At 37.7% G+C, this 26,046-nt stretch overlaps 1 protein-coding gene and 1 pseudogene across 2 annotated transcripts in view; both read left to right on the top strand.

The window, feature by feature from the left end:
• The window catches only part of SMC6 (structural maintenance of chromosomes 6), a 79,293-nt gene extending 55,395 nt beyond the window's left edge, over positions 1-23,898 (top strand). The window contains exons 21-27 of one of the 2 annotated variants that reach the window (XM_078444959.2): positions 7,291-7,428; positions 8,424-8,569; positions 12,138-12,263; positions 15,769-15,874; positions 18,602-18,754; positions 22,446-22,543; positions 23,391-23,898. In XM_078444959.2, the coding sequence (XP_078301085.1) occupies positions 7,291-7,428; positions 8,424-8,569; positions 12,138-12,263; positions 15,769-15,874; positions 18,602-18,754; positions 22,446-22,543; positions 23,391-23,505 (882 nt within the window). In that variant the 3' untranslated portion in view covers positions 23,506-23,898. The remainder of the gene's footprint in view (positions 1-7,290; positions 7,429-8,423; positions 8,570-12,137; positions 12,264-15,768; positions 15,875-18,601; positions 18,755-22,445; positions 22,544-23,390) is intronic. The other variant, XM_078444960.2, reaches the window with a different exon arrangement.
• LOC132689374 (RAD51-associated protein 1 pseudogene) lies at positions 401-4,744 on the top strand (annotated as a pseudogene).
• Positions 23,899-26,046: the final 2,148 nt, after the last annotated feature.

The raw sequence follows: 26,046 nt of genomic DNA, 5'->3' as shown, positions 1-26,046 counted from the left end.
CCATCCCCCACCCACCTCCCACCCTTCTGGTAACCATAAGTTGTTCTCTGTAATTAAGAGGCTGTTTCTTGATTTCCCTCTCCCCCCACCCCACCTTTGCTCATTTGTTTTGTTTCTTAAATTCCACATATGAGTGAAATCATGGTATTTGTATTTCTCTGACTTATTTCACTTATCATAATAATACTGTCTAGCTCCATCCTTGTCATTGCAAATAGCAGGATTTCATTCCTTTTTTATGATTAATAATAGTCCATTAGTCCACTGTATATGCATATATGTATGTATATACATATACGTAAAAATATCTCACAGCCTCTTGAAGAGTTTTGACCCATGTTTATTCATTAGTCTTTGATTCTCTGTGATATGTTTGACTTTTTTTATTATGGCTATATTGGCCTTATTAATTTTTTTAATGTTTATTTTTGAGAGAGAGAGAGCAAGCAAGCGAGCATGAGTGGGGGAGGGGCAGAGAGAGAGGGAGACAGAGTCCAAAGCAGATTCTGCACTGTCAACACAAAGCCTGATACAGGGCTTTAACTCACAAACTGAAATCATGACCTGAGCCAAAGTTGGATGCCCAACTGAGTGACCCTGGTTCCCCTATAAGTGGCCTTATTGAGTGAGTTTAGAAGTGTTCCCCTTCCCTCTTCTGAAAGTTTTTGTAGATTTGGAATTACTTCTTTTTCACATGTCTAATAGAATTTACCAGCAAAGCTATCTTGGCCTGTAATTTTCTTTGTGGACAGTAGTTTCTTTATGAATTCAATTTCCTTAGTTGATACTGAGCTATTTAAGTTTTCTACTTAGGGACTATATTGTTTCATTGACATTTATCACATGTATTGAACATGTAGTTCATAATTTTTCCTTTTTGTCCTTTATAAATCTGAACAACAGAGAGAAAATAGACTAAACCAAAAAAAAAAAAAAAAAAAGATTGAAAAATAAATAATGCTTTAAAGACCTGTGAAATTATATAAAAAAGATATCTGACATTTGTATCATTGGAGTCCCAGAATGAGAGGGCAAAGAGGACAGGGCTGAAAAAGTACTCCAAGAAAGAATAACCACACTCCTCTCAAATTTGGCAAAAAGTCTGAATTTACAGATTAAGAAAGTGAGTGAACTCCAAACAAGATAAACCCAAAATAATCCACCATAAAACACATAATAGTCAAACTTCTGAAAACTAAAGACAAAAAAAAAAAAGTCTTAAAAGCAGCAAGAGAGAAACATCACCTATATGGGAAAAAACACTATTTGAATGATAGCCGATTTCTCAACAGAAACCATAGAGACCATATGGAAGTAGCACATTTTCAAGTATTGAATGAAGACACCAGCCAACCCAAAATCTAAGTCCAGCATAAATATCTTCCAGCAGTTAAAGAAAAATTGAAACATTTTCAGATGAAGGGTAACTTAGAGAATTTGTTGCCAGCAGACTTGTTTTAACAGAATGGCTCAAAGTTCTCTAAATAGAGAGAAAACAATAAAAGAAGGAATTTTGGAACACCAAGAAAGAAGAAAAACAAGTTAAACATACAGCCAAATTCAGTAGCCTCCTTCTTCTTTTCTTGAATTTTTAAAATGTTCAGAAAGCAAATGAAATTATAATATCTGAGATGATTTTAAAATATGTAGAGGAAAGGGGCGCCTGGGTGGCTCAGTTGGTTAAGCGTCCGACTTCGGCTTAGGTTGTGATCTCATGGTCTGTGAGTTCAAGCCCCGCGTCGGGCTCTGTGCCGACAGCTCAGAGCCTGGAGCCTGTTTCAGATTCTGTGTCTCCCTCTCTCTGACCCTCCCCCATTCATGCTCTGTCTCTCTCTATCTCAAAGGTAAATAAACGTTAAAAAATAATAATAAAAATAAAAATAAATAAAATAAAATATGTAGAGGAAATATTTAAGACAATTATATTAAAATAAGGAAGCCTGAAAAGCTGGAAAGGAAGATTTATCAAACTGGTAAAATTATGACTTGTAGACTATGTTGTGGAATATATATAATATAAATATATAATACCTGGAACAACCACTAAAAAAGCTGTACACAGAGATACACTCAAACGTACTAAAGACAAATCAAAGCAGGATTCTAAAAAATGTTTAAGTAACCCACATGAGGCAGGAAAAAGAAGTTAAAAAAAATGAAATCACAGATTTAAACCCTGATGTATGAATAATTACACTAAATGTAAATGGCCTAAATTAATCGTTGAAATACACATATGGGCAGATTAGGTCAAAAACATGACCAGACTATAAGTCCATTCAAATGTAACCTATAGACAGGTTGAAAATAAATAAATGGAAGTTTATATATCTTGCAAATGATAATCAAATGAAAGTAGGAACACCTATATTAAAATCTGATAAGGTACACTTCAAAATAAAATTACTAGAGGTAGAGAAGGACATCATATAATGACAAAAGGGTTAATCCACCGAGAATACATAGCAATCCTAAATGTATGCACCAAACAGCAGAGCTGCACCAACCAGATGAGCTGCAACATGTGACAGAATTCCCTCAACAATTGATAGGGCAGAAAATCAATAAGGATTTAGAAAACTGAACAGCACCATCAAACTACAGGACCTAATCAATGCTTAGAGAAGACTACCAACAACAGTAGAATACACCTTATTTTCAAGTGCCTGTTTCATGTATACCAAGATAGATCATCTCCTGGACCATTAAAAACAAAACAAAACAAACCAAAAATCCCAACAATTTAAAAGAATTGAAATTATATAGTGTGTTTCCTAATCATAATGCAGTCATACTAGAAATCTTTAATAGATCCTCAATTAAAGATCTTTTAATAGAAAGATAATCTCCAAACATGTGAAACTAACATCCTTTTGGGGTACCTGGGTGGTTCAGTTGGTTAAGCGTCTGACTTCGGCTCAGGTCATGATCTCGCGGTCCGTGAGTTCGAGCCCCGCGTCAGTCTCTGTGCTGACAGCTCGGAGTCTGGAGCCTGCTTCAGATTCTGCATCTCCCTCTCTCTCTGCCCCTCCCCTGCTCACGCTCTGTCTCTCAATGATAAATGTTAAAAAAAAAAATATTAAAAAAAAAAGAAACTAACATCCTTTTACATAACCCATGGTCCAAAGAGAAAGTGTTGAGAGAAATTTTAAAATATTTTGAACCAAATGAAATGAAGATGATTTATCAAAATTTATGGATAAATACAGCATTGCTGAGAAGGAAATTTATGACACTAAACAATTCATTAGAAAAACAATATACAGACTGCTGCGAACAAGAAATTCAAAGCTGCACGTTTTCAGCTTTGGAGGGGGCTATGGTGCTGCCTGTGATACATAAATAACCGGTCAATTACTCAGTTTGAGGGCTTTGCAACCACACCTTTAAATAAGAAACCCAGAACAACACCAAAGGAGTTAAAACTAGAAACAAGGAAACCAAACCTGAAGAATCTCCAGAAAGAAGATATTCCACTACAAAAGAAAATCTCTTAAAAAAAGGATGACTTTAGATGACAAGCTCTACCAGTGAGACTTAGAAGTCAGTGAAGGAACTTCCAACAGTCACCGTTGATGCGGACAAGGCGATAAAAGCATTGAAAAATGTGGCAGTGGCAAAACTGAAGCAACGAGTAAGTCCCTGTGTATCTCCAGTTGCAGTGTAGCCAGTGATTATTTAGATTTGGATTAAGGTTACTGGGGAAGATGATTTTCATGGTGTTCAAGGGAAAAGAAAAGCAACATCAAAGGCAGTGATACAATAGAGGAAGATGGTTGGGTTGGAAGGCTGTAATGGCGATAGTGCTAATGACTCTGAACCAGACTTTTGCAAATGGTGAAGAGTCTGATTTTAGTGAGAGGGAAGATAATGATGAAGTCTTCACCAGGGGGAAAATAAAGTCAAAGAAATTAAGAAAAAAAGAAGTAAAGGTTAAATCCTCAGTTGAAGAAGAAACGTAAATCCAAATATAATTCTTTGTAAGTGACTTCAGGAGACTCTGCTCCAGGTCTGTGAAATCAGAATCTCAGCCTTCATCCAAAAAGGTTTCTTTGTCTTTAGAGGCCACTGGGAAACCATTCCAAATACGTAATCCATCAACTGAAAGCTGAAAACCTAAGTGGATCCCACCAGTGATACCTGGAAGCAGCAGCAGCAACAGTAGCAGGAGCCCACTGGCTCCAAATCAGAATCTCTGCCTTGGCTTGTCCAGATTAGTATGAGTTAAACCTTTACATCCAAAAGTCTCTAGTAGCTGAGTGTGGTTGTAAACAAATATTTGATTAAGAGGATCACAGAGTTACAGGTCTGTTTGACTTGTATTTATATTTAAGGAAGTTATCATAATATAAAGGAATCCTTTAATGTCATAAAAATTGCCTCTACCTAGTCTGTGATGATGTTCTCTGAAGCTATTCAAGACTTCAGTAAGAGTTTTGTTTATATCTTGTAATACCATTTCCTTCTGATGAGCGTATTGTATTTTTCCTATGTATGATAAGTTGTTAAGTGGTTGCCAGTTTGACCTGGAAGAAGTTCACGTTGCATGCTGTTCTTTTCTAGAAACATGGTGTTCCTTTCTAGCTTTGTCTAATTTATGGCACCTTAACCTTAACTGTTCAGAGTTTGCCTGGCAAAAGGAAACATTCCCACTTTTTCCAGGAGACATTTCTGAAGTCTCACTTAAGCTACATTGTCATTTTTATTGCAAAGATATTTCATGTTTTAGCCAAATATTTTTATAGTAAGAATTCAGGATTATTTTACACATTAAATCATTGCTTATATGACATATGTCTCCTCAGAAATAGATGTTCATTGTATAGCAAATAGAGTTTCATAACATTTTATGAAGCTGTTGTTGTCAGAGCCTTTAATAAAAGTGAAAAGATTTTGATAGGCTTTTTTCCTTGATACCATTACATCCATGTGTCTCTGATTGTCTACATTTCATGATTAAATGAATTCATTGCAAAACCAAACAAAACAAATTATAATATACATATCCTTTTTATGTATTATTCACAGTGGCCACATGGGGCTTATTTTGGAGATGCAAGACTCTTTCCATCATATTAATAGGCTAAAGAAGGAAAATCATATATCAATCAGTGCAGGAAAAGTATTTGATAATATTCACCCATTCATGATTTTTTAAAAGTCTCAAAAAGATAGAAATAAAGAATTTCTTCAACAGATTAAAGACCTAGTTAACATGAAGACAAACCTAGTTAACAAACCTAGTTAACATGAAGAAAGTAAAAATGATTGTCTCACCACACTTACTTAATGTAGTTAATATTGGAAGTTCTAGCCAATGCAATATGGCAAGAAAAGGAAATAAGATTAAACAGATTATAAATAAGATTAAACAGAAATAAAACTGTCTCCATTTGACATGCCATGATTCTCTACTTAGAAAACCTCAAGGAGACTATAAGAAAACTCTTGGAACTAATAAATAAGGTCAGCAAGGTATCAGAATACAAGATAAACATGCAAAAATCAATTGCATTTTTATACACTAGCAATGAATACATGGAGGCTGAAATTAAAACAACACCATTCACAGTTCCTCAAAAGAGATGATTTGACTTGTGTCCTATACAACAACTTGGCAACCACTGTTTCTGCTTCTATAGATTTGCCTATTCTAGACATTTTATGTCAATAAAATCATACAATATGTGGTCTTTTGTGACTGGCCTCTTTCACTTAGTATAATGTTTTCAGCGTTCATTCCTGTTCTAACATGTTATCAGTAGTTTGTGCCTTTGTATTGTCTAATGAAACACAATCATATATCACATTTAATTTATTTATTCATCAGTTGACAGCCATTTGGGCACTGCTGCTATGACCATTCATGTACATGATTTTCTTTTGGATAGATACCTAGGAGTAGAATTGCTAGGCTACACACTTATCCTATGTTTTGAGAAACTCTGAAACTATTCTCAAAAGTGCACCACTTTATATTCCCACCATCAACATTTGAGTGTCCCAGCTTCTCAACATCCTTGCCAACCACTGCTTGCTATTGTATGCTGTTTCTATTTTAACCATGCTGTTAAATGTGAAATGTTCTTGTTGTGGTTTTGATTTGCATTTTCCTTATGTCTAATACTGTTGAGCAAATTCTCATGTTTTTATTGCTCATTTATATATCTTCTTTGGAGAAATGTCTGATCAAATCTTTGCCCTTTGTTCACTTGCATTGTACGCCTTTCTTGCTGAGTTTTAAGAGTTTTGTATGTATTCCAGGGATATATTTGATGTTTTTGGTGCTGTAGTGAATGTTATAGATTTTAATGTTTAAAGTGTTCCAAACGTAGAAATATTACTGATTTTTATTTTGGCTTTGTATCGAGTGAGTTTTCTAAACGTATTAATTTAAAAACTTTTCCTTTGAAATTTCTTCATAAATAATGTCCCTTTTTAACTGTGGTTTTACCCTTCCTTTCTGATCTTCACTGCTTTTTATTTCTCTTTTAACTTTTAATCGAATTAGCCAGAGCCTACAATATAGTGTTGAATAGAAGCAATGGAACTAGACATCCTTGTCTTGTACTTGATCTTAAAAAGAAAGCATTTAATCTTGAAAGTAATGGTTAGCTGCTATTTATGTTTTAATTGTTCTGGTTCCTATTTCCTCTCTTTTTTTTTCTTTTGGAATTAACCAAGTGATTTTTAGTGTTCCTTTTTTTAAATCTCTTCTAGTAGTTTTTTAGCCATAACTCTTTTCTTTTCCAGGGGTTACTGTGCATTATAATATGCATCTTTTACCTTTTCATAGTCCACTACTCTTTATTTTTAAGGTGATCTTGAGATAGTTTCTTTACAGTTAAATTTTGTGCCAAAATTGTGAGGTTATATTTCCAGAATGATGACTAAATAATTTAGTGGTAAATCTCTTTGCATCCTTTTCTCTTCCACCCTGACTCACCTTTTTAAAACCCAGTCTACCTCTGTAAATATCCAACACTTCTTTGTTTTAGGTTCAGGCTTAATGTGGCTTTCCACAAAACTACCTTGTTTACTAAAAAAAGGTCGAAAGCACCGTAACATATGGAGGCTTCATGTTAGGATTTGAATATAATAATGTGACTTCTTAATTTAGGGAAACCCCTCACTTCTATTCATACACTTGGATATGAGCTCTGACACTTGGCTCTGCAAGCAATATAACCCTGTCCACTTTGTTGAGTTGTCAGTTAGTTTTATACCTATGCTGGCAGTTTTTTCAAAACAGTCTTTTCTTTATAGATTATTTTGGCTTTATTCAAACAGGATGAATTAAACCTTGCTGATTCTGAAGTGGACAATCAAAAACGAGGGAAGCGGCATTATGAAGAAAAGCAGAAGGAGCACTTGGATACTTTAAATAAAAAGAAACGAGAACTGGATATGAAAGAAAAAGAACTGGAGGTTATCCATCATTTTTCTTTTATGTTTTGTTTATAACCTTAGTCACAGCTGTTCAGGTGTTTTCCTTAATGTCAGATTTCCAAACATAGACCAGCAGTCCGATGACTGTCCACTTCATGTAGCATAACAGGTGCTTCAGTGTATCAAGGAAAGGAATAGTCTTGGAAACTCTCAGGGTGTGGACACTGAAACAGACCACTTACCACAAAGAGGACTTTGGCTTGGTCTGCAAGGCTGATCTCCTGCCTCTTGAGTGATTTGGAAAATGACTCGCACTCAGCTAACATAGCTCCTGAAATGCCCAGCTTGGCAAGTGATTAGCAGCTTTATGTCAGAAAAAGGCACCTCTTCCTTTGGGTGTGGGCTGGGCTGGAATTCAGCCCCTACTTACTACATACCCTTGTTAACAGCTGTCAGCAGCAGCCCTGTTCTGCTTTTAGAGAAGCTGAGGGCACTGTTGCTCTAACTAGAAGAGATAAATTCTAACTTTTCTTAGGAGAATGCTTAAATTCTGATCTATTATCTTACTTGTTTATGACTTATTATATGGAATGTTATGAATATAAACTACTATGTGTAAAAGTGCTTTGGGTTTTTTATTTATGAATACAAAGATCTTTTTGTTTGTGTTTTCAGTACTATTTGGTGTTCAGAGGCCATCCTAAAACATACAGAAAGCTGTCTGACCTCGCTCATAAAAATGCCAAACTTTTCATTACTGTTACTTGAAATTTGTTTCCCTAGGAACATATGGAGCTCTTATAAATTATTAAAGTCATGTATAGTAATGCAATTTTCTGTTGAAGATTTATAAATGAGTCTAGACTAGTCTCAATATAAGGTGTAAAGAAATAACATTGATACTAAATGTAACTAAAACACATCTAAAATTCTGATTCTAAGTTCAGAACTTTACTTTGTGTTTGTGGACACAAGTAGTACAATGAATTATGTCAAAGACAAGTTTTAAAGATACTAAACATCTGTTACCTTAGGAGAAAATGTCACAAGCGAGACAAATCTGCCCAGAACGGATTGAAGTAAAAAAATCTGCATCAATTCTGGACAAAGAAATTAATAGATTAAGACAAAAGATACAAGCTGAACATGCTAGTCATGGAGATCGAGAGGAAATAATGAGGTACGTGGTTGGTAGCTTTTCTACTTTATTACTCATACATATTATTAAGACATAAAAAAATCTATGTTTATAAACATAGTATTGCTATGGGATATAGCTACAGGTCAAACTAGTTTTTCATATGTGTCATTAATAATAAACTTTTTTTCTTCTGGGTCGAAACAAAACTCATTATGGAGTGATATTTTAACATAAATGCCGTTTTATACCTTTAAGATTCATATAGACAAAAATGTTCAGTTTCACAAGCAATTAAAAGAAATGCAAATCAAAACTATTAGAAGCCATTTTCATATATGTCAGGATGATAAAAATAGTCTCATGTCAGGGAGATTTCAGTGAAATAGATATTTTCATATTACTGGTAAGAATGGAGGCTCTACTATAGTTAAAGCACAGTTTCTCAAGCAAGAGTACCTTGGTCTGAACTGTAATTCTACTACCTACGTATGTTACTTTTGTAAATTACCTAATCTCTCTGAATCTTCATTTTCTCATCTGTAATGTGTAACGTATGTGTACTTACAGTTATAGGGTTGCTATAAAGATTAAATGAGTTAGTCCATGATAAAACAATATGTAGGGTTCCTAAAATGTTAGATGTGATTATGATTAAAGTTTTTCTGAAAAGTGTTAAGGCAGTTTGTCAGATACCTTCAAAAATTTCAATTTGGCCAAGTAATTTTGTTATAATCCAAAATCAGAAAAGCATTTTGTGCTGAGGTATGTTTATTGTAGCGTCATTTATAAAGCTGAAAAATTAGGAGTTGTGTACAACTGTAGGATGCTGATTGAATTATGGAGAAAATTACAGCTATTACACTTTATGAAGAGCTTTTCCTAATACAGTAGTTCAGGAACAGGAGTGATCTCAATCCTGTTTTCAAAAACAGTGGGAAACAATGGGAAGAAACACAAAAATGGAAGTTTTTCTTTAAAATAGTACCTCACATGTTTGGTTTTTAAAGTATAATCTCCAGTTTAGTTTTTTCCAGAAAACAGTTTCTCTTCAGTCCTTAAGTACTTGGCTCCTCATGTGGGCCGTGCGGGAGGTCATGGGGCAGTACCCGCGGGCCCAAATCGGGGTGGGGGTGCTCAGCCCTGAGGGGCCTCAGGAGAACGGTGCCAGGCTCCCTTGCTGTGAATGGCCCAGCTCCCGCAGGACGCGGTTTCACACACCGCTCACGAAGCATGCAGGCGTCCAAGACACTGGCTTCGGAAATGTCCCTGATGGCAGTGGCCCCTGCTTTGTTCTGAGTAACCACCTTCTTCCTGGCCTTGTCCCAGGGTGCAGCAGATAGGTAGCAGGCAGCCGCGGCCCTGTGTGACATGACCATGATTAAGTCCTTCTCCTCTTGCTCATCTTGGAAGCCTTGGACTTGAGAGAGTGTTACCTCGCATGTTTTAAGTACAGTGTAAAGGAGAGGCCATGATAGGTGTTGACTTCCTCTCTGGTCTCATCATCTGCAGCACTTTTCTCTCTTTTTATCTTGATAAATTAATGTATTAAATATGCTTTCGTTGCTTACGGAAGTGCAAAGTGGTGTATGTTATTTTCATTCTTGCCAGATAGAAGAGGTAGCACACTAAATAAACAAACTGTTTTACAAATTGCTTTCTTTAATGTATGTTTTGGAGACTTTTTTTTTATCAGTACATAGGCATTTTCTTATTGCTTTTTATAATTACATGGTATTTAATCATCTCCTGATGGGTAGTTGAAGTCTAATCTGCTGTTATAAATGGTGGCACACATGTGTCTTATTGTGTAGTCAGGGTTTTTTAACAGGATTAACTCCATGTTGGAAGATTCCACCCCCCCACACCCGCCCCCTGGACTGTGCGTGTTTGCACTTCCATCGGCCATTGGCATTGGCGGTGTATCTGAGGCTGGTTTCCCCTCAGCGTAAACAGTGTGTGACAACCTTTGGTTCTTTTTGCTGACAGGTAGATTTCCTTAAGAAAAGAATATAGCTCAATGTAATTTTAATTTCCATTTCACTTATTGAGTCTGAACATCTATTTATGTCTTAAGGACCATTTATTTATATCTTTTTCTGTGAACTTTTTATGTATTTTCATTTTTCTGTGATTTTTTTTGGTGTGAAGATTGTATTTTACCTCTTTCTGAAGGGCTGTGTAGCCGTTTGAAATTCTGTTTCTCCTATAATTGCTTCCTTAAGAATGGCCATGTGGAGTAATGTTTGGTTTTTGCATGTTCAGAACTGTTTGTCTGTAGCTTTTGAATTTGAAGGATAGTTCAGCCTGATAGAAAATTCTTTTTCTCCTGAGTATCTGTTTCTGATGAGTCAGAGTCCGTGATCCTTTTCTTGGTGTACGCTGTGGTTTTTTTAATCTGTAGGTTTATCTTATTTCTTAAAATTTCTTTTTTTGTATTTTACTTTTAAATAGTTCCTGTTCTCTTGTTTACTGTCTTTGTTTAGGCCTTTGTTGCACAGGTGTTGTATGTCCTTTGTCTTCTCTAGTTATTTTGTCTGACCATGTTATCTTTTTTCCCCAGTTTTTTGCTTTTCTCTTTCCCGATCTCTGTGTCTGTCAGTGTTTTCTGCATTTGTCTCTTGTCTCTTGTCTCCATGTGGCATCTTCTCACTTTGTCTTCATGTCCCCTGCCCCATCGTGGCTTCTGCAGGTTCCTGCTTACCACCTCCTCTTAACCCGCTTATCACCTTCTTTTGTTTACCTGTCTGTTCTCTGAGTGATTTGTCTATTGCAGTTCTTTTATTTCTGCTTTGGGGCATCCCTTCCTGGTAGCACTTACCTCATATTCTGTTTTGTTTTAATTCATGATTTTCGATTATAGCTTTTGTCTGCTTTGTAACCACGTTGTACTAATGTGCTTTCTTTGTTGGGAGTGTCCTCTGCTCTTTCCCAAGCCTTTTTTCTATAAATATCTGCATGTGGATTCTGTGCTTGTGCCTTTTTTGTTAGTCATTTTTTACTTGGATTTTCCTGGACTGAGCATCTGAACGAACGTGGGGTGGGTAGCTGTGGAGCCTTGGCCAGGCCTTTCAGACTTGGTCAGGACCCGTCCCTCCCCTGCTGTAGCAGTGAGCGGGCACGCTCTGTGATAGCACTGCTGAGTGGCCATGCCTTCTCTGCCTCTTTGACCTTGTCTTATTCAGACTGGGCTTGGCAGATGCTAACACTCACCCTGTGTTCTCTGTTCCTGCACTGCCATCTGTCACTAAGGGAAACATTTTTTGCCTTCCAGTGTGATCACTTCACTTTTAGAAGGTGTATATTTGCTGGCATTTTCTAAGATCTGCCACTCTGGGCCCCAGCTGGGCACTTCCCTCACTTACTTCCTCTGCTTTCTGCAAGGCCTGGACTTTTCTCCTGCCCAGCCCTGCTAACAGCTCTTCCACTTTAGGGCAGCACATGCTCATTCTGGGGGTGTATTGTGCCTGGAGACGGGATACCTGCAATCGCTGATCCCCTGGGCATCCCTGCACTCTCCCTTCCTCCCATTAAATATATCTGAGATTTTACTTTTCTTTGTGATTCTTTGAATGGCATTTATTGACTTAATATTTTGTTCATAAAATAGGCTGTACCAAGAAGCAAGAGAAACCTATCTTGATCTGGATAATAAAGTAAGGACTTTAAAAAGATTTATTAAATTGCTGGAAGAAATAATGACTCATAGATACAAAACATATCAACAATTTAGACGGTAGGTGCATTTAAAAATATTACCACGTATATAATTTTGTACTTTCATTTTCACATTGTCCTTTATAAATAAAATTCAGTTGAAAGAACTTTATACAATCCAGTTAAAGAAGAAACTGCAGTGCTTCCTGTATTGGTTGATACATAGGGTCTTATGATTTAATCAGAATTCTGGCTTAGAAGGGATTTGCGTAGTGGGCTTATCCACTTTTTCCACTATTAGATCCCTTTACTAGATAACTCGAGATGGCTTGTTCAGTCACTGCTTACGTAGGTCCTTTGAATAGGAGCTCACTGGCTTTGAAACAGCCTCTTTTACTTTTGGACACTGTATGTTCTTAAGGGATACAAGTTTTGATGGGACCTGTTGAGGCAGTATCTCAGTTTACGATCTGATTGAATGATGTGGCTCCATGGATGTAGAATCTGTTTTGTTTACTGCTGTGTCTCTAGGACCTACTACTGTGCCTGAAATATAATAGGAAGTTGATAACATATTGGTTCAAAGAATGAACACAGGATCAGAGAAATGTATGTACTACCTAGAAATATTCATACTCTCAGGGATAGATTGCCCCCCCCCCCCAAAAAAAAAAATTCAAAAACAACAGAAATAAATCAGAGGATAGGTTGTAGGAAGGGATGGCTCTTGACCTACTGGTATCCAAGGCAGTCCTAGTCTTTTTCCACTTAACCTCTGTTTTCCCCAATGGTATTCCCTCAGTGACCTGCTTTTTACCAGTCTTTATACCCAAACTCCATAATCCTGAGACTATAGAATTAACAGAGTGCTTTTTTTGTTTTTTAAGTTTATTTCTTTATTTTGGGAGAAAGAGAGAAAGAGCAGCAGAGAGAGGGAGAGAGAGAATCCCAAGCAGGGTCTGCACTGTCATCACAGAGCCCGACGCAGGGCTCGATTTCATGAGCCACAAGACCATGACCGGGGCCGAAATCAAGAGTCAGATGCTCAACTGGCAGAGCCACCCAGCCAGCCCCATGAGACTATAGAATTAAAGAAATACATCTAGTTCTAGTGCATATGAGGAAACTCAGATAATTCCATAAAGAGAAATAGGCTTTGCACATTTGGCCCGTGTTCCTTAACTAAACTATAGGTTAGTTTTTGAAATGTGTGCTTCAGGTTTTTTTTTTAATATTTTTTTTAATGTTTATTTTTGAGAGAGAGAAAGAGAGAGAGAGAGTCAGAGCGTGAGTGGAGGAGGGGCAGAGAGAGAGGGAGACACAGAATCCGAAACAGGCTCCAGGCTCTGAGCCGTCAGCACAGAGCCCGACGCGGGGCTTGAACTCACCAACCGAGAGATCGTGACCTGAGCCGAAGTCAGACGCTTAACCGACTGAGCCACCCAGGCGCCCCTGAGATGTGTGCTTCAGTTTTGTAAGCATGTTATTAGGACTTCAGTTCTGTAGGATTTATCTTTATCTTTGTGAGGCTGCTTGTAAGTTCCATTGAGTGGGACCAGAGCAGCCTTTAGTCGCAGGCCAGCTCTTTCCTACCCGTGAGGCAGCGCCCTTCGGAGTCCTCCACTGCAGCGTACCTTGTGAGGAAGGAAGCTTCTGCCTGTGGGAGCGTGAACTGTTCTGGCTCTGGGCAGTCTGCGGGGATCACTTCTGCTGCTTTGGGGTGTTGCTTGCTCCAACCTCACATACGCAGGGAGAGTTGTCAGCTTGACACTAGTGCGCCCTCTGTCCACCCTGTGTCTAGCCTCAGCAGTTCTCCCTGTGCTGCACTCTCTAGGCTTTAAGAACCCGAGTGCCTTGGCCTCCCCAGACTCCCAGCTCCATCTTCTCAAACAGGGAAAGCTCTGGGCTCCGCCTGGGTTTCCGCCCCCCTTCACTCTTTCTGTAAGTAGTGACTTGGGACATCTAGAAGGCCCAGTTCATTTGCTTCCCATATTTTAGAGATCACTTTGACTGGAATTGCCTGCACTATCTGATGTCCAGTCTGAAGACTTATTTCATTTATTTTGTACAATGTTTTGGTTGTTTCAGGCTAAGTAAATCCAGTGCCTACTTCTGCCTCTTTTCCGGTAGCAGTAGGATTTGTTTTTCTATTGTATTTAAAATATTTTCTGGGGGGTGCCTGAGTGGCTCAGTCGGTTGAGTGTCCGACTTTGGCTCAGGTCGTGATCTCGCAGTTCGTGAGTTCAAGCCCCGTGTCAGGCTCTGTGCCAGTAGCTCAGAGCCTGGAGCCTGCTTCGGCTTCTGTGTCTCCCGCTCTCTCTGCCCCTCCCCCACTCACGTTCTGTCTCTCCTCTCAAAAATAAATAAACATTTAAAAAATAAAATAAAATATTTTCTGTAAAAGTATTCGTCTTACAGTCTATTACCTTGATATGTTTCCTCAGCACCAAAATGGCACCAAATGGCAAGAACCTTGCCATTTTATGAGGACAATCTCTCTTAGACATCCCATGATGAATATCAGTAGTGAAAGAAAGAAATGTCAACACAAAATTCTGAAAACCAGCTAGCAGTCTTTGCTGTGTCACAAAAGAAAACTCAAGCTATCGGTATTTTCTGGGATGGAGATTTAATGTAGTTTAGGAAGGGAATTAGGAGAGATAATAATAAACTGATAGTTACTCTGAAGAAGCAAGCCTTAGACTCATTAAGGAGCAGAGTTGTTAAGAAAAATACCAAGTTTCCTTTCATCTAGATCTTATTTTCTAAATACCATTCCCTCCTTGGAGAAATGGCTGATTCCAGAGCTGGGCAGGGAAGGTAAACGTGAGCCTCTTGCTACGCCAGAAAGTAAGGAGGTGCTTGGAAGAAACATAGAGTCATGATAAAAGAATGTAGGAAGCAGCCTGAAGAGGCTCCCACTGGCGAAACCTGGGCCTGCCTGTTTGAGGGCAAGAATATGGTAATCCAGAGAATAAAATAAGAATCTGTGACTCCATCCCGATGAATGGAAAAGTGAATAAGTAAATAAATAATTGAGAAAGAAGGGAAAAGTTTTCCTTACAGTGGAATGTCATGTGATTAATGGAGTCTGCATTGTGCCAGGCTGTGGGTAAAGTATTATAGGTACAGAATGATTGAGCCCTTTTTTGTCACCATAAAGTTAAGAGGAGATAAGCACATGGATAGGCGATTTATTTATTATCTTAACACTACTAAAGTTTAATCTCTCGAGGGCAAGATTCATGTCTTCTGTATTAGGGTGATATCTCATGTAAATTGCTTGAATGATTGATATATTCATATGGACTCGCTGACCTATATTAAATGTGGGATAACATCTTTATTCATTTTATGATGTTTGTTTATTGTAAAAGGAAATGAAGTGGTAAAAATGTGGAGACACAAATAAAACATAAAGATGGGGGGGAAAATCTTAGAATCCTACCTATTAAATGGGCAACCAGTGTTAACATTTCGGCATATCCCTCTCTGGTCTTACATGCTAGTTTAAAGATCATGCTGAATATACAGTTTTTATATCTTTATATTCTTTTTAATGTGCCCCATTTCTTTATTCCAAGATGTTTGACTTTACGATGCAAATTATACTTTGACAACTTACTATCTCAGCGGGCCTATTGCGGGAAAATGAATTTTGACCATAAGAATGAAACTCTTAGCATATCAGTAAGTATCTTAACTCTTTGTATGCTAATCGTTAGAATTAGCTGCTGCATTTCTTTTGATAATACATTAATAGTTTTAATCTATTATCTTTGGAAAACAAAAGAACTTACTTTTAAGGCTGGTGTTTGCCAGAGTGTTGAAAATTAAACTGATCACTAGCTAATGCTGCCGTTGTAGCGTTAGGTACATCCCCCCTGAAAACCACTATGAAGATAATTAGGAAATTTATTTTCAGTGACAAAGGTTTACCCTCTTTCCACTCCACAGGTTTCTTTTTAAAACTCATACAGCATTTTAAATTATGTGGGATATTATAGAAAGTCCATATTCTCTGGAAGCCACTATAAGGAATCCAAGAAAGGATTTCTCAGAAGAATGTTCTACCCCATGTAATTGTCTGCACTTACTTATTTCTGAATGCGTCCATAGATCTAGCCTCAGTTGGATAAGCAAAGCCACCGTATTCAACTTTGTGGGGTCTGTGTTTGTGGATCCTTCATAGTTGCACGCATTGAAAGAGGAAGTATGGGATATTGCATTAAAAATTGTGTGGCCAAGTCAAGAGCAACCAAATAATTGGGGCAAAATTTTTAAGTAATTGCTTACTGCTCTTAGTTGCCATAAATTTGTACTTCATTTTTAAAAAAAATTATACTTCATTTTATACTTAGGATAAATAATAATTTACAGTACATGTATATAAGACTCATCTAAATTTTTAAAGAATAATAATAATTAAGAGAAAGAATGACTGTGCATTTAAAAATGGTCAAAAGGCTTAAATAGAAGCTTCATAGAGTATCCAAATGGTGAATAAGTACATGAAAAAGTGTCCAATATAGTTTTTCATCAGAAAAATACAAATTTATATCATAAACAATGACTGTCCTGCTGCTAGCAGTGTGACTAAAACTCAACGCCGATCATATATTATGTTGGTGAGACTGTGGGCTTGGAACCCTCATGCCTGGCTAGTGGGAGTATAATTTGATAGAACTAATTTGGAAACCTGTCTCACAGTGTCTGTGAAAGCAATTCTACTCTTCAGAACTCTTCTAAAACTGATAAACTTCGTCTGATTGAATGGTGATGATTAAAGTCAGAATAGTTGTTACCTTTTGGATTTCATAGTGCCTGGGAGAGAGCACCGGGGATCTGCTGAGATGGTAGAAATGCTCTAGGTCTTGATCTGAGTAATTACGCAGGTAATTGAGCAGAAAACTTAAGCTTTATGTTCCTCACTGTATATGAATTAGACTCCAATAAAAATGAAAAAGAGAAAATATTAGGAGTGTTTGGATAATTTATCCCCAGAGCTAATTGTGCAGGACAACTGAAGCTATTCCTTCTGCATCATCATCCCTGTTATTCAAAAGAATATTACTGTTTTAAGAATCCTTAAATTCTCTAGTCTTCATTTTATAAATAAGGAAACCTAATTAGTAATTTAAACCTAATTAGTAATGGACCAGGGGTAAAATTTAGATCTCCACAATTAGTCTAGGGCTTCGTTTATTAGATTGATGTAAAATGCAGTTTGGGAGCAAAAGACAGTATCTAGTTACTTAGTTCTTGCTTTTATGTGGGGTATTTTGTTTGGTTGGGTGGGTTTGGTTTTTTACTACTCAGTTGCTTTTTCATTTGGATTTTTACAGATTCAGACTTATGGATAATAAATGTAAAATGTCAGTGTGTGTAACTTCAGAATGTTTTTATAACCCTTTGATAGGAATGCTACTTGAGAGGTGATTTTTCAAACAGTGGAAGAGAAAGTATGTGAAGCTACAGGTCTGCTAAAGCACATGATAAAACTTTATGATAGAAAACCTGATGGTGCTCTGCTTTTTTACCTTGTGGGTATGGTATATATGTATGTCTGGAATTCTATCCAAATGAAAATAGAATTCCTTCTAAGTTTTTTTTTAATGTTTATTTTTGAGAGAGATTGAGACAGTGCGAGCCAGGGAGGGTCAGAGAGAGAGGGAGACATAGAATCCTGAAGCAGCCTCCAGGCTCTGAGCTGCAGCAGAGAGCCCGACACAGGGCTCGAACCCACAAACAGTGAGATCATGACCTGAGGTGAAGTCGGCTGCTTAACCAACTGAGCCACCCAGGCACCCCTCTAATGTTATTTTATACTGTCTTCCCAGCGTACTGTGTAAAAGAGTTTGTTTTTAATTTTATTAATTGCTTTTTTTATTGTCCCCATTTGAATCTCTTTTGGAAGAGATTTTATGTTTCAATCATTGCTGCTTTTCTTCTTTGGCCAGTGTGAGCCTCTAAGTTGGTCCTGTTGCCTTTCTGACATTCAGTAATTACTTTTAAAGAGGCTTAACCACTAGATGTCACTGTAATTCAAGTAATGTAAGATTATCTTGGCACTTAGAAATGTTGGAAAAAAGAAATAAAGAAAACAATCTCATTCACAAGACCAATAACAATAAAATATTTAGGAATAAATTTAAGGAAGTGAAAGATCTATACACTGAAAACTACAAGACATTGATGAAGGAAATTGAAGAAGACACTAATAAGTGGGAAGGTATCCCACAGTCATGGATCAGAATTAATATTGTTAAGTAGATGTCACATCACTAAATGATTTTATTCTTTTTTTCTTTTTCTTTTTTTTACTATAAATTCATTCTTTCTAATTCTAGCCAATGTTTTTTGTAAAGACTTTAGTTGACTTTTGCTGTACTTTGTTTCTTTGTTAATTCTTGGCAGGTTCAGCCTGGAGAGGGAAACAGGGCTGCTTTCAATGACATGAGAGCCTTATCCGGAGGAGAACGTTCTTTTTCCACAGTTTGCTTCATTCTTTCTCTGTGGTCCATTGCTGAGTCTCCTTTCAGATGCTTGGATGAATTTGATGTCTATATGGTAGTGTGAAATTTTGAATTCTGTAATCTTTGTTGTTGGAAATGTGTATTTTGAAAGGAAGCAATGTTTTGTTTAGTTTTACCCACAGAAGGGATCCTGCCTGACACTTCAGTCCGTGATAGGTGGTAGGAAGGAACAAAGAGTTTTAGTGTTCTCCCTGCTGCCCTAGAGACCCCATCCAGGCCGTCAGCGTCTTCCCTAGTTTATTTCCATCTTCCGTTTTAACACAGAGTTACAAGCAATTCCTTGTTTGGACGAACGGCAGCCACTGCTGATTTTCTCCCTTTCTTCACAGCTACACTTTTTGGAAGAGCAATAGATATAACACAAGGGGCAGGAACATTTGACTTCGAAATTAAAAACCTAGGATTAAGACTTAACTTACCCGAAGGACTTGAGGCAAACTATTTATCCTTTTGGGGGTCTCAATTTCTTCATGTATAAAATGATATTACTCATCTTTCCTACCTCAGAGGGTTATGGTGAGACTCCAGTGAGGTCTTCCGTGCAAATGCACTTACAAAGGTGGAGGCACGGAGTAGGCCCTCCCAAACCGGCTGTTAACCGGCCTCTGTATGGTTCCTGGCTCATTCTCTCTAAACCCACTATAATCTGGGTTTAGACTACAGTACTCTAGCAAAACTTGTTTAGCAAAGATCACAAATGAACTGTTAGTATTATTTTAATTCTGTGAAGGAGTTGACACCACAGACCTATCCTGCATCTCTTATAATGTGCATTCTGGCCAGCTTCTGCTCTCCTCTTTCCTGGTTCTGGTGTGTTCCAAGCTGCTGTTCTCCTGAAATGTGTGAGGTCCTCTTTGTCTGTTTTTGATACTGTTGTTGATTTTCCTGGATACCATACCCTGCGTACGTCTTCACACTACGCCCCCCCCCCCCAACCCCCCCCCCACACACAAACACACTCTAACTGCCACCAACACTACCACTTACATTTGGATACCAGCAAATCTGAGTGTCTCATCCTGGCCCCTCTCTCGCACTCCAGACCCATATGCCCAATAGTTTCGATGTCATCTGGCATGACCACGCCTCACACTCAGCAAGTCTTCCACTCAGAGCCTCTTCCTTTTCCTGAATCCCCTACCTTGATTGGTGGCCAATAGCCATTACCCGCCCAGTTACCTTGCTAGGATACCTTTGATGTATCTGTGATCCTCCCTTCCTTTTCATTTGCCCGTCACAGTCACATCTGACCTTTCGAGTCTCTGCTCCTTCCTGTTACTTGTCCCTGTCTCCTCACCCCCTGCCTGTCATAACTGCCTCCTGTACAGACGCCCAGACTTTAATCTTGCTTCTTCCTTGGTTCCTCCCTCACTGTTTTGCCAGGTTTATATTTCTAAAATGAATCCCATCATGGTCACTCACTTGTTTGGAACTCTGTGGTGGTGAATTATCTGGGATAAAGGTTTAGTTCTTTGGGTATCTGTGAGACCCTTCCTGATGGAGTATCTACCCACTTTGTGGCTTTCCTAACTACTTACGATTTTTAAACACTGCGCCTCTGCGTGTTGTGCCCCCCTTTGTCTACTCACCTTTCAAGGCTTGGTTTGGATGTCACCTTTATGTCACCTTTGTGAACACCAGGCAGAATTAGGAACCTCTCAGAACTCCTTTTTCACCACCCTACACCAATTCACACTGTTATTTTTATTTTTTATATTATAGAATATATTATTATGTAATTTGTACTATATACATTTACTATTACATAGATTTTTATACATTTTCATTCTGTTGCCATCTCCTATTCTCATGTCTGAATCTTCTACCAAATTATACCTTTTTTGGAAGTTACCAACTATGGCTTGATCATATTTCTACCTGTCTGATGCCTGGCCCATAAGTATTTAGAAAATGCTCATTCATGGAGCATTTTAATCCTGTTTAATCCTTCAGTGTCATTTTTTTCCCTGTGATAACATTGCTGCGATTGCTTAGAAATTCTTCTGAGAATTGGCTTCAGAGCTAAGTCACAAATCGCAGAAGATGAGTGTTCTTTCCATGCAGTGATTTTGTCCAAAATGCCATTTTGCAGCCTTATCTCTTATCTTATTTGTCAAATTTAATTCTGTTCTTTCTCTTTTAGAAACTTAGTGGTTCTTTTTTAAAAAAATTTTTAGTGTTTATTTATTCTTGAGAGAGAGAAAGAGACAGAGCACAAACAGGGGAGGGGCAGAGAGAGAGATGGAGGCACAGAATCCAAAGCAGGCTCCAGGCTCCAGGCTCTGAGCTGTCAGCACAGAGCCCTACGTGGGGCTTGAACCCATGAACTGTGAGATCATGACCTGAGCCAAAGCCAGACGCTTAACTAACTGAGCCACCCAGGCGCCCCTGGAAACTTAGAGGTTCTTAATCAAAATGGCATTTTGCCCCATTGGACCTATTCAGAAAAATGTACCTAAGTCCTGAAAACCAATTGGAAGCAAATGCATACATTTTGGTGGTTTGGCGACCTTGTTATCAAATGATAGGCCTCCTCAGGGCAGTGTTTTGAAAGGAAAGCATTCTACTTGAACAAGCTCTCGTTATTTTTGTTAACTTTAAGTTAGGTTGCTTTACAGATATGCCTGAGGGAAGAATTTATATAATACAAGCCATTGAGCTATGCAACCAGGATGTTAGTAACCTGTCTGCCTCCAAAACAGTGTGTTCTTTTTTTTAAATTATTTTTTAATGTTTATTTATTTTTGAAAAGAGTGAGAGACACAGAACACAAGCAGGGGATGGGCAGAGAGAGAGGGAGACAAATAATCCAAAGCAGGCTCCAGGCTCTGAGCTATCAGCACTGAGGCTGACGCGGGGCTCGAACCCACAAACCGCAAGATCGTGACCCGAGCCAAAGTCAAACACTTAACCGCCCCCCCAGGCGCTCCCCAAACAGTGTGTTCTTAACCACCATGCTGTACTGCCACATAAATTTTCAAATAGACCGTTAAAAATATATGCCTATAATAACATTTGTTTATGTTTTCAACTTTTCAGGAATTTTCAAGGTAGGGAGCAGTACTTTGATTTTTTTCTTTCTCTGATAATTGAACTCAGAAAATGTAAGCACACAGTTTAATTTAGTTTCAAAACCTGTTATAATGAAAAAAAATTAATTAAAAAAGCCCTGTTATAATGAAGCATTATTTTTCTATACACTGGTATGCTATTTAACTTAAAGATTGAATGGAGGAATTGGTTTGTAAATTTACATTGGTTCAAATTGTACACATTGTAGAAGGTGGTGGGGCAGGGTCAGAGGTTTTAAAACACCTTAATCATTGAGGGACATTTTGACAGAATTAGTAACTTTAGAGCTGGTCATTTTTTATGTTGTTCTCCTGAGGTATTAATTATTATTACTGTACAAATTAGATTCATTTTGTAACATTTAGTTGTGTCTTTGGGATATTTGTTGATTATTTTAATTGCTAAATATATTTGAGGGAGGGAGCTATATTTACTAAAACAATCTGACTATAGAAATTGCCTGGAAGAGACAGGTATTGTTATTTTCCACTCATAGTTTTGGATATTATCTTTCCCTGTAAGAATAGTTTGGCATCATCAATAAGGTAGTAGATGATCCCTGGATAAAAATGCAGGAGTTGGTATCAGCCAGCAGAATGCTGCTTTTGCAGGAACGTGATTAATGCAGCAGGGACCCTAACTTTTTTCCCTAGGACATGGTTAACCGGAGAATTGCAATGGATATGATACTCAAGATGGCGGACTCCCAGCGTTTCAGACAGTTCATCTTGCTTACCCCTCAAAGCATGAGGTAACTTCTCAAAAATTCTTCTGTGAATATATACAGCAAGATATAAAAGGGGAAAATAAATCTCTTATAATCTAAATTTTTAAAATGCAAACACATAAATCACCAATATTAAGAAATAAATCAGTTCCTATGTCAGGAGATCTAAGATAATTTTTCCTTTTTAGGTACTTAAAATTGTGTTTTTATTATCTCCCTTCCATAACAAAACCAAGTTGATTGAAATATGAGTACTGACTTGTTATTATTTCCATTTTGACTCTGTTCCTTTGTGATTATCATGACCAACTAATAAAGTAATTTAATTTTACTAATTCTGTTTAGACTAAAGACACGATTCAGGATTTCCCTAGTCTTGGCTCTTTTCCCGGTGACTTACGGCTACCAGTCTTTCTAAATAAGGAGCGCTCCCCTGCTGGCAGTCGGCATGGTGTCACTTAGAGTTGATACTCTGCCTCTAAAGCGGTCACTTGGTCCTAGGGAGATTTAAGTTTGTGATTGGGAATTTTCAGGTAGACAAGATTTAAGTTTGTGACTGGGAATTTTCAGGTAGACAGAATTTCCTGGCAAGACAAGAAGAACAAGAGTTAGAAAGAGCTGGTATATAAATCTCATTTTCTTTTTCTTCTAAACTGAAAGCCCGTGGCATTTAGCAGGAAGTTAATTTTTAAAAATGAAAACAAATTATTTCTTGATTGCAAATTATATTTCTCCTAGAACTCCTGATATTCAACATATCCCACATTAGTAGATAGGGTAGATTTGTGTTTTCATGAGGTAGGAGTAGAATTTGTTTTAATGTGAAAAAAATTTCCTAGACGTTTTGAATAATTAATTTTATTTCCTCTAGTTCACTTCCATCTAGTAAACTGATTAGAATTCTTCGGATGTCTGACCCTGAAAGAGGACAGACTACGTTGCCTTTCCGACCTGTGACGCATGAGGAGGAAGAAGACCGGAGCTGATCTGTAGCTGCTGGTGCCACGGGCTGCATCGTCACGTGGAAGATTTGTAAAGGGAAACAGTTCAGGAGTCTGTGATGAAATAAAATGAAACTGAAGATATTCCGAAATAAGAGAAGCTCCTTTATACATCCGGCCCGAATAAAGTATGTAAATAAATCTAGAAAGCCTACTACAACCAGCAATTTAAAATTACTGTTACTTTACTTTGAGAAAATTAATTTCATAGTACTGGTTTTAAATCTTTTTTTTTTAAGTTTTTTTTTTAACCATCTACTTTTATAGATTGTTTTTCAGAAGTAAAATTTTGTACATATGTACATGTACATATCTGTTTAGTTTGGGTTCATTTCTATGGTATTTTGTAAGAATTAAAATAAAAGTTTGAGCACCTGATTATATTTAGTTTTGTTTTCCCGAATATCACATTCTCATCGCAGGTGGTGCGCAGGTGGTCTGGGGACGGGGACCAGTTTACAGTGGATTTATTGTCTGTCTGTGCTTATTAATGATGAGGGGCCTGCACAGGAGTATAAAGCTTTGGTCAGAATCCCTGTACAGGTCACTTTGTATCATTAGAGATACAGCTATAGATTTGAGCTGTACTTTTAATTACTATATCTCGTTCAAACTGAGGATGCCCTCTGTCTGTATGGCACTTTGAAGGAGCCCTGGAACACCACAAGCTCTGACACAGTGCCTTTCAGAGTCCCCTGTCGTCCACCCAGCTAAGCGTCTAACCCATGTCACAACGGGATTGTGACACAGCACTGCACCCTGACCTGCAGCCTGTTTGCCTGGTTTACGACCCCTCAGTCCGCTGTCTGGGGCTCCTGGGCTCTGGCTCAGCTGAGAGGACCCAGGCTGGGAAGAAGGTCTGGGAGAACTGGGGGCCCCTGTGGAGCAGGAAAGCAGCCCAGAGCCAAAGGCCAGCCTGTTAATGGGAACTGACATCAGTGCTATCAAAGACCTCTCCTGATTTTAGAGCTGGCCTTGGAATGATAAAATCTAGCATATTGTAGGAAATGGTATTTATCAGCTTTTTTTTTTTTTTTTTTTTTTTAATCTTTTTTAAGAAGGCATGAATAGGACTTCTGCCTGGATTCTCTGTGTTTGATACTAGGGTAAGTGCTAAAGTTTTAAGACAGACATGGGTATTCAAGAAGCACTTCCTGTATTGCCAGCAATAAATATTTATGTAATTGAAAAGGACGTATTTTAAGAAAAACGGTATTTTAAAAAACAACAGCACTTCTATTGTTACTGAGAAAAAATGGATTTTGTTTTTTATTTTAGGGAAGGGAGGCTGATTTAGCCTTAATGTGAGATCAGTTGGCAAACTGCTTTTCTAATCTAAGAATTTATAGAAAGAGGAGATGTATGCTGAAAGTTTTAAACATCCCCCATAACCATACAAAGTCTGACCTTTTAAAGTTATGTTTATAACTAATTTGTATCAAAACAATTTTTTAACATACATGTGCTTTTTCAAATTAAAAAAATGAAGAATATACCAAATGCATAAACTTAGATTAGCTAAATAATTTTTGCATCTAAATCCTTACGATAGTTTTTGAATGTTACGGTTCTGAGTGCAGAGTGGGAAGTAAAATCCTCAAGTATCTGAATATCTTTTGCTAAGAGCTGAAGATTATTCATTGCTTTAGCCTCACAAAGTTTTGGTTTCAACTATCATAAGTGAAAATAATCTCGATGTTCTAATTAATAGTAACATTGATTAGTTAGAATAAAAGAAGAAAAAAATTAACTATATGTAACTTCTAAAAATAAAGCTTAAAACGTGTATGTACGGGGTGACTTCACTACATCAGAGGGTTCCTCGACCTCTGGTTTATCATCAGGGCTGAACTGAGGAATGAAATCCCAGGAAACAAGGGGCACATACTCCCTCTGACTCTTCAATCCTACCTTCTCAAATCCGCGGGGTGGACGTGATTAAAACCAGTCTCAAGATGACAAATACGATGAGTTTTAGTAAACCAAGATATAAATAATAGTTACTCAATATTGAAGATTACACTGAAGATTCAGTCACTGCCTTCTTGTTTAAGTATTTTCACTTCTCCTGTTCTCTAGTGCTGCTTTTTTTTTTTTTTCTTTCCTTCACATGTCTCCAAAATGTCTCAGTTCTGAGTAAGAAACTATTGTCTAGGACTTGGGCCGAATCAGAAGTGTTTTCGACTGGTGGAGCCCCAAGGATCCCGATTTCCTTTGTACAGGCAGGTGTGGCACAACTTAGTACGAAGTATTGTGTCCCGAGTCAGTAATGTTCCGGTTAGATTTAGGACTTGGTTTTACGTCAACACAGATAGATGTACCTCAGCCAGCTCAGACTTTCTGGAGAACTGGTTTGAAACTTAGAGTTGTATGAGTTCATAGGGTAACAGATACTTCATGACAGGAGCTAAATGGCTGTGGACTTGAAGATCCACCAAAACAGTATTTAATAGGAATAGCTTTTGTTTAAAGAGTGGTAAACTAATAGGGTAGATATAAATTCGCTGTTTCTTTGAGTCAGCAAAC

Source organism: Panthera onca, chromosome A3, assembly GCF_046562875.1.
Source record: "Panthera onca isolate mPanOnc1 chromosome A3, mPanOnc1 haplotype 2, whole genome shotgun sequence".
In the NCBI taxonomy this organism is placed as follows: domain Eukaryota; kingdom Metazoa; phylum Chordata; class Mammalia; order Carnivora; family Felidae; genus Panthera; species Panthera onca.
Note: the sequence above shows the minus strand (reverse complement) of the source record. Positions and strands in the feature narration are given on the sequence as shown.